This window comes from Hoplias malabaricus, chromosome 10 (assembly GCF_029633855.1).
Source record: "Hoplias malabaricus isolate fHopMal1 chromosome 10, fHopMal1.hap1, whole genome shotgun sequence".
NCBI classification, from domain to species: Eukaryota; Metazoa; Chordata; class Actinopteri; order Characiformes; family Erythrinidae; genus Hoplias; species Hoplias malabaricus.
In genome coordinates, this window is record NC_089809.1 from 17,946,940 (window position 1) to 17,956,230 (window position 9,291).

Genomic DNA, 9,291 nt, shown 5'->3' on the forward strand with positions numbered 1-9,291 from the left:
ATGAGGCGCCAAACAGCAGCAGGTGAGTGAGAGTTTTTTTCTCCAGCGCCATCTGCTGGCGAACTGACCGTAACACCGCTTCAAAACACACCGCTGTACATCCGCCGAGGGGCGCTGTTCCCCGCGCTAACAGCTGAGACTACAGAACTGCTAAGAGTTACAAACTTTCTGACCATATTTTTAACAGGAACTTTTTTGAATTACCTTCACACCGTGCTGTAAAAACACACAGTTAGTAACCAGCTGCTTTCTGTACACAATTTGTTTTTTGGAGCTAGTGCTGAATCTGAATCTTAGTGATATCTGAATCTGTAAATTTATACCAGTGTTTACATACTTTTCACTACGTCACACGCAAACAAAACAAACAAATAAATAAACAAACAAAAACACTAGCTTTAAAACTAGCTTACAAAACACATACTACTTTTTGAAATAATAAAAATGCTATGTTAAAGATTTTTAACATAATATAAAATTATACTAAATTATTACAATATTAAAATACTTGTGTCCTGTCACCATATCAAATGATCTGCACATATGATTGCTTTATTTTTAAAAATTAATATGTAATTTATACTTTACAATAAAGACAAAAACAATAATATAAAATAATGTAAAAACATTTTATTACAGTTTATTACATTAAAACTCTTTTAATCCCTCACTGTGAAATCCTCCTTCAGAGTAAAGAGAGGTTTCCATTGTTGTAGAAAATAGTTTTTCTCTAGACAGGAATATGTCATTCGACACCTTTCTTTTTGACTTCCTTTATGCTGTTTAGCTTCAGCAAGCACTGGGTGCAGCTCTGGCACAAAGGCAGGCAAGAGGAAGAGAACCCGGCCCCAGGACAAACCACCTCCTGAGGCTCAGCAGAAACGTAGACGGACTTTTGATGCTCTGTACACCAGGGATGTGACGGAGGTCATTAGGGGTTGTGTGGCACATGCGCCCCCTCCGCCGGCCCATGTCTTTCCTCTGGAACAAGCCACAGGCCACAAAACACAGAAGTACTGGTGTCGCACAGAGAGGCATGAGTTGGGCCAAAAGATCACCAAAGACCAGGAGCAGACCTTTCAGGAGCAGCTTGACCCCTGTCCAATTGTCCAGTCAGCAAAGGAGATTCGCAGATGTAACACATGGCTTTTTTTATTGTTTTATATATTTATTTATTTATTTTTGTGTTAACATTATGGAGATGCTTTTACTTTTGTGAATGTGGAGTGTCCATAGGTTAAGAAACACTTTAGTTTCCAGGGAAAATGTTTAGTAAATATTGTATATGCATTTTTAACAATGACAAAATCAGTAAAGCATTGCCCATATCTTGAAGTATAGCTGGTGGAAAAATAACACTATGTCTCACTGGACTGATGTTTGAAATATGTTACAGCTCGCAAGAGACTTTATGGGAAGGGACCTTTGCTGGGCAAAGGCGGATTTGGCTCAGTGTATGCCGGCATTCGAAGAGCAGATGGCATGCCAGTAAGTCTGAACACAAAACTGCCTTATATTATGTAAAAAAAATTACCAGCCTTCAGCTTCTACACAGCACTCTGACCAGAACATTAGACCATTAGCCCAAATATGGAAAATATTTCAAATTGTATACAAACCAGATTCCAAAAAAGTTGGGACACTAAACAAATTGTGAATAAAAACGGAATGCAATGATGTGGAGATGAATAATGTCAATATTTTAATCGTAATAGAACATAGATCACAGTTCAAAAGTTTAATCGGAGTAAATGTAACATTTTAAAGGAAAAATATGTTGATTCAAAATTTCACAGTGTCAACAAATACCAAAAAAGTTGGGACAAGGCCATTTTTTACCACTGTGTGGTATCCCCCCTTCTTACAACACTCAGATGTCTGGGGACAGAGGAGACCAGTTTCTCAAGTTTAGAAATAGGAATGCTCTCCCAATCATGTCTAATACAAGCCTCTAACTGTTCAATCATCTTGGGCCTTCTTTGTCGCACCTTCCTCTTTATGATGCGCCAAAATGTTCTCTATAGGTGAAAGATCTTGACTGCAGGCTGGCCAATTCAGTACCCGGATCCTTCTCCTACGTAGCCATGATGTTGTGATTGCTGCAGAATGTGGTCTGGCATTATCTTGTTGAAAAATGCAGAGTCTTCCCTGAAAGAGATGACGTCTAGATGGGAGCATATGTTGTTCTAGAACCTGAACATAGTTCTATGCATTAATGGTGCCTTTCCAGACATGAAAATTAAATCGTGACTCATCTGACCACAGAACAGTCTTCCATTTTGCCACACTCCATTTTAAAAGACCCCTGGCCCAGTGCAAACGTCTGAGTTTGTGGAGCTTGCTTAGAAATGGCTTCCTTTTTGCACTGTAGAGTTTCAGCTGGCAACGACGGATGACACGGTGGAACACTATGCAGTGTTCATTGACAATGCTTTCTGGAAGTATTTCTGAGCCCATTCTGTTATTTCCTTGACAGTGGCATTCCTGTTTGAGGTGCAGTGACGTTTAAGGGCCCGGAGATCACGAACATCCATTAGAGTTTTACGGCCTTGACCCTTAGGTACAGCAATTGTTCCAGATTCTCTGAATCTTTTGATGATGTTATGCACGGTTGATGATGATAACTTAAAAATCTTTGCTATTTTATGCTGGGTAACACCATTCTGGTATTGCTGCACTATCTTTCTGCGCAACAATGGTGGAATTGGTGATCCTCTTACCATCTTGGCTTCAGAGAGACACTGACACCCTGAGAAGCTCTTTTTATACCCAATCATGTTGTCAATTGACCTAATTAGTGTTAATTGGTCTTCCAGCTGTTCGTTATATGCTCAATTTCCTTTTTCCAGTCACCTATTGCTACTTGTTCCAACTTTTTTGGGATTTGTTGACACTGTGAAATTTTGAATCAACATATTTTTATTTTAAAATGTTACATTTACTCAGATTAAACTTTTGATCTGTCATCTATGTTCTATTATGAATAAAATATTGACATTATTCATTTCCACATCATTGCATTCAGTTTTAATTCACAATTTGTTTAGTGTCCCAACTTTTTTGGAATCCGGTTTGTATGAAAGAGTGTGAATTCTGTATAAGTTAGTGTGCCTAATGTCATAAATGTAAATGTATTTATTGCATGTTGTGCACTTTTTCTGAAATGTCAAGTATCTGCACGATATGTATTTATTTTGTAAGATGCTGCGGCTCTGTGTTGTACTACAATAAGAAACCCATGACTTTGGCCTCTGCCTTTGATAGCAAGCTATAGCACATCTCTCAGCAAAAGTGTAATATTTCTTCAGGTAGCAATCAAGTACGTCTCCAAACATCAAGGACAGAAGAGGCTTGAGCTTGTAAGTTTGTTTCATCATCATTTTATGTGTATGTCATTGCTTTAGGGAAAACAGCCTTTCTTTTGTAATAATTTGAAAAATACCAGCTAGCATTCAGCTTGAATGTGAATTAAATATTTTTTTACATTAATTTATAGTGAAAGTGAAGATTTCTTGCTTCTCCTGTAAGTTGTCATTTTGAAGATGCAGGGTTTTGGTCCAAAAGTGATTATATAGATCTCCTAGATGTCAAGACCGGTCAAGATCTAATACACTGCTAGTTTAGATAAATTAGATAAGTTGTGGTAGATTATATTTAGTTAAAGGGGGACTCCTTCTATTCTTCAAAATCTCAGTATCATTTTATTAACAAACAAAGTCACGCTGAATAACTTGTTTAAAAGGAACTGATGACCTGTTTTATAGTGTAGTGTAGAAAACAAAAACAGAGATAAGGTTTTCATATGACACTGAGCATTTGTTGCCTGTTTCGGGGTTTTAACTAAGCTTCTGTAACTTCCCTTGGCCCACTTCACCCTGTCCTCCCCCTGTGCAGCCTGGAGTGGGCAGTGTTCCTCTAGAGGTTGCTCTCATGATTTTGGTGAATGAGGGTCCAGAATGCTCCAATGTCCTGCAGCTGCTGGACTGGTTTGATCAGCGGTTCCGTTATATAATGGTACTGGAGCGGCCAGAGCCATGTCAGGACCTGAGAGCCTTCTGTAGGAGCCACGGCGGCAGTGTGTGTGAGGGTTTCGCTCGGGCAGTAATGAAGCAGCTGCTGAACGCCCTGCACCACTGTCAGCTCTGTGGAGTCCTGCACAGAGACGTGAAACCTGCTAACATCCTGGTCAACACAGAGTCTCTTAACATCAAGCTCTTCGACTTTGGCTGTGGGGACCTGCTCCAGAAGTCCGCTTACAAGCACTTTGCAGGTGATCTATCTCAGACAGATATTTTACAGTGCATTTCTTTTAGTTTGCTTTTAGTTTTATATGAGTACACTGTATATACAATGGTAGCTATTTTAAGGTGAGCTCATTGCTGAAACAGGTGCTCAAAGCTGGTATTCACAATAGAAAACAAAGCACATAAGATAGGACAGCTCAATGCTATGGAGCAGTCGCACATGCATCTGCAAAATTAAAATGTATGTCTGTATCTTCTCTCTTCATGTTTAAAGGTACACTGGATTATGCACCTCCTGAGTGGTTTCAGCATCGTCGCTATCAGGCAGAGCCTACCACTGTGTGGTCTGTGGGAGTGATGCTCTTCAAAATGGTGTGTGGCTTCATGCCTTTCACTAATGACCAAAACATCGTCAAAGCCCAAGTGTGCTTCCCTGAGGGCCTATCCACAGGCAAGAAAATACACGCACACATATACAACAGCACACCATTTGGAGTACTACTTCTATGCATTTGAAGGTGAAGATGCTGAAATCTTAAACAGCACATTTGTAATAGGCAGTATATGCTGTGCACAATGATGGCATTTCACAATTTACAATTCTTGTATTTAAGTAAATAACTTAATAAAATCTATCAAACAGAACATGGCTCAAAACTGAAAATGTAGATGCTATAAAGTGGAAAGAGATCAAAAACCTTTCTATATAAATACAGATGCATACTCACTGTCAACACTGTGGGATGTCATCAGTCCAAATGACAACATTGTGATATGTAACAAAGTATGACTGTAAAAAAATCCAGCCTTTGTTTTTATTCTTTAGTCCATTCAGTTTCGTGAGTGCAGAGAGGACCGTCAATTTAAAGTTTAAAAATATTCTTCTTTTGCTCAGTAAAACAGCATGTAGTTGATTGCTTTGTTGAAAATAGTAGTAGATGCTGAATATTTCAACATTACTCACCTCCCTCTGGATCACTATTTACTGACACAGAATCATGAGGATGGTTAATTTGTTATTGTACAATGTACAGTGAAATTTGTCTTCTGCATTTAACTCAGCTGTGGCAATGAACGTACACACACACACATTGCAGTGATCACGTATATATATATATATATATATATATATATATATATATATATATATATATATATATATATATATATATATATAAACCTGATTCCAAAAAAGTTAGGACACTGAACAAATTGTGAATAAAAACTGAATGCAATGATGTGGAGGTGCTGACATCTAATATTTTATTCAGAATAGAACACAAATCACAGATCAAAAGTTTAAACTGAGAGAATGTATCATTTTAAGGGAAAATACGTTGTTTAAAAATTTCATGCCGTCAACAAATCCCAAAAAAGTTGGGACAATTTTACCAATGTGTGGCATCCCCCCTTCTTACAACACAACAGACGTCTGGGACAGAGGAGACCCGTTTCTCAAGTTTAGAAATAGGAATGCTCTCCCATTCATGTCTAATACAAGCCTCTAACTGTTCAATCATCTTGGGCCTTCTTTGTCGCACCTTCCTCTTTATGATGCGCCAAATGTTCTCTATAGGTGAAAGATCTTGACTGCAGGCTGCCATTTCAGTACCCGGATCCTTCTCCTACGTAGCCATGTTGTTGTGATTGCTGCAGAATGTGGTCTGACATTATCTTGTTGAAAAATGCAGGGTCTTCCCTGAAAGAGATGACGTCTAGATGGGAGCATATGTTGTTCTAGAACCTGAACATAGTTCTCTGCATTAATGGTGCCTTTCCAGACATGAAAGCTGCCCCTGCCACAAGCACTCATGCAACCCCATACCACCAGTGATGCAGGCTTCTGAACGGAGCGTTGATAACAACTTGGGTTATCCTTGTCCTCTCTGGTCCGGATGACATGGCGTCCCAGTGTTCCATAAAGAACTTCAAATCGTGACTCATCTGACCACAGAACAGTCTTCCATTTTGCCACACTCCATTTTAAAAGACCCCTGGCCCAGTGCAAACGTCTGAGCTTGTGGAGCTTGCTTAGAAATGGCCTCCTCTTTGCACTGTATTGTTTCAGCTGGCAACGGTGGATGGCACGGTGGATTGTGTTCACTGACAATGCTTTCTGGAAGTATTCCTGAGCCCATTCTGTTATTTCCTTGACAGTGGCATTCCTGTTTGAGGTGCAGTGGCATTTAAGGGCCCTGAGATCATGAGCATCCAGTAGAGTTTTACAGCCTTGATCCTTACACACAGCAATTGTTCCAGATTCTCTGAATCTTTTGATGATGTTATGCACGGTTGATGATGATAACTTAAAAGTCTTTGCTATTTTATGCTGTGTAACACCATTCTGGTATTGCTGCACTATCTTTCTGCACAACAATGGTGGAATTGGTGATCCTCTTACCATATTGGCTTCAGAGAGACACTGACACACTGAGAAGCTCTTTTTATTCCCAATCATGTTGTCAATTGACCTAATTAGTGTTAATTGGTCTTCCAGCTGTTCATTATATGCTCAATTTCCTTTTTCCAGTCACCTATTGCTACTTGTCCCAACTTTTTTGGGATTTGTTGACATTGTGAAATTTTGAATCAACATATTTTTATTTTAAAATGTTACATTTACTCAGATTAAACTTTTGATCTGTCATCTATGTTCTATTACGAATAAAATATTGACATTTGCCATCTCCACATCATTGCATTCAGTTTTTATTCACAATTTGTTTAGTGCCCCAACTTTTTTGGAATCCGGTTTGTGTGTATATATATATATATATATATATATATATATATATATATATATATATATCCATCCATCCATCCATTATCTGTAACCGCTTATCCAATTTAGGGTCGCGGGGGGTCCAGAGCCTACCTGGAATCATCGGGCGCAAGTATGTATGTATATATATAATGGCACTGTCATCTCAATAGGTTTGTTGGTTATAATGGTATATATTGGTTGTTGTGTAACAGATTGCTGTCAGCTGATCCAGTGGTGTCTGAGTGCTGAACCAGCAGACCGTCCCACTCTGGACCAGATCCAGCTCCACCCCTGGTTCCAGTGATCAAGTCAGTGTAGATCTCCCAAAGATTTAATCTTCAATGCAATTTTAAATAAGATTAATATAAAACTGGGGGGGTTTGTCACAATAGCTATTTTTATGGTTGATACATTCCCCCTGAAATAATTGAGATAAACAATATAATTTTATTTTTTAACGCCATATAATTCCACTGATATTATGATGATATAATAGCATTATTATGAGATTACACACCTTTAACATACAATGAACGTTTTGCAAAAACTGACTTTGTAAGTATGTTTAGTTTTTAGAACTGGAAAATAAAAAATGTTTACAATATATTTATGTATAAAACAGAAATAAAATAAAACCACTGAATCAAATCAACATAATGGCCCCAAAATATAGAGCCCAGAGAATAGAACAGAGCGAAACACACAAGTAAACTCTATGGGGAAATACTGAGGTCAACAAAAATTATTGAGGAATTGTCTATATATTGTATAATAAGATGATAATGTATGTATTGTGACAGGCTCAACTATAAAGAAGTCATTTCAGTACGTGTGTACAGTGTACAGTGGCCCTAGTCCATAATCAAGTAGTGTTACTTGGGTATTATTTAACTGAATAAAATGTTGATCCATTTCTACAGTAATATGTAAAAATGCACATGTACTGAAGTAAATGTTACTAATCACTGAAGTGGCTGAGTGAGACGGTAATATGTTGCCATTGATCTAATATTTAACTGTTTTTCATTCTTTAGGATCAGCAAAGCAAAATACAGTGGTGCAACTGGTAGTGTCACTGCCACCCAACCTAATGGTCCTGGGGTTGTGACTTCAATTCCTGCCTTGGATGACTGACTGTGAGGAGTTTGAGGTGTTCTCTCTGTGTTTGCTTGGGTCTCCTCCTGGTGGTCTGCATTTATGTCATAATCCAATAACAAATTGGTAGGTGAATTGGCTTTGTAAAATTGCCTTCAGGAGAGTGCTTGAGTGTGTGATGCGCTGCAATGGACTGGTGCCCTCTCCATGGTGTGTACCTGCCTTGCACACATCATGACTCTAATCAGCAAACAGCTGTTACAGAAAATGAATGAAGGAATGAAAGGATCAGTAAAGCAGTTTGTCCTGTAGCGAACTACTTTATATGCTGGATGAACATCTGAAACCCTCACCTTCATTCATTCCATGTGGACACCCTGCATTTCAATGACTGTTTCTCTCTTACTACAGCATAACTCTACCCTAATGTTCTGTAAAATAATCTACTCTGTCCCAATGTATTCTGCAAAATCTTTACATATCATGCTGGAATAGAATGCAAATAAGTCTTTATATTTTTTGCTGTTTTGACCCTGTGGATAGAGACTGCTTAAAATGTGTTCAACACTTCAACAAATTTAGACCAACTTTAGACTATATTTTATCATGATATTTAGACCCAAAGTTCGTTTTAACTCAGTGAAACTACACACTAAAAGAAAACCTACCTATGGAAGCATTTCGATACCAAAATTAAAGTTATAATGTTATAGGCAAAATGGAGTGCAATACACAATATGGTAGACTTATATTAATATTTTATTTACAAAGAGATTTGAATGCTTTATTTGTAGCTTTATTTAAATGTAATTAAATTAGTGAAAATATTATTCACCTAATTTTTAGTTGCACTTTGTTATAGTGCATTTGAAATGTAATTTTCAAACTCAGGATTAACAAGTATGATATGGTAATTGGAGAAGATGGAATGTTGAGTAATAGAAAGCGGGAATGTAGTTTTGGCCAGGCAAGTCACAGCAGTGTTAACAAAATCAGGTTATCACCAAACTTACACATCATCTCTAAAATGAAATGTTAATAGGATAGTAATAGGAGAAGGAAAACATTCTTAACTTTCAGTGGACATCAGTGTAAATAGATTTTATTCCACATTATTTTGGAGCATTTGTATTACTGAAAACATTTTAAACGAATTATCATAACATAATATTAATATTTAAAATGAAG

General features: G+C 37.7%; 1 protein-coding gene across 1 annotated transcript; it reads left to right on the forward strand.

The window, feature by feature from the left end:
- LOC136708645 (serine/threonine-protein kinase pim-1-like) lies at positions 1–9,050 on the forward strand. Its single transcript, XM_066683324.1, has 8 exons — positions 1–22; positions 788–1,135; positions 1,397–1,488; positions 3,309–3,359; positions 3,895–4,270; positions 4,519–4,695; positions 7,221–7,316; positions 8,043–9,050. The coding sequence occupies exons 1-7, from the start codon at positions 1–3 to the stop codon at positions 7,310–7,312; spliced, it is 1,158 nt and encodes a 385-aa protein (XP_066539421.1). The 3' UTR covers positions 7,313–7,316; positions 8,043–9,050.
- Positions 9,051–9,291: the final 241 nt, after the last annotated feature.

What these genes read in the sequence shown, in the direction of transcription:
- LOC136708645 (XM_066683324.1), top strand. Translation starts at nt 1, where the DNA reads ATGAGGCGCCAAACAGCAGCAG. An exon ending in GAGGCGCCAAACAGCAGCAG is followed by an intron (nt 23 to 787) that starts GTGAGTGAGAGT and finishes TATGCTGTTTAG; the next exon opens with CTTCAGCAAGCACTGGGTGC. An exon ending in GACAGAAGAGGCTTGAGCTT is followed by an intron (nt 3,360 to 3,894) that starts GTAAGTTTGTTT and finishes CCCCCTGTGCAG; the next exon opens with CCTGGAGTGGGCAGTGTTCC.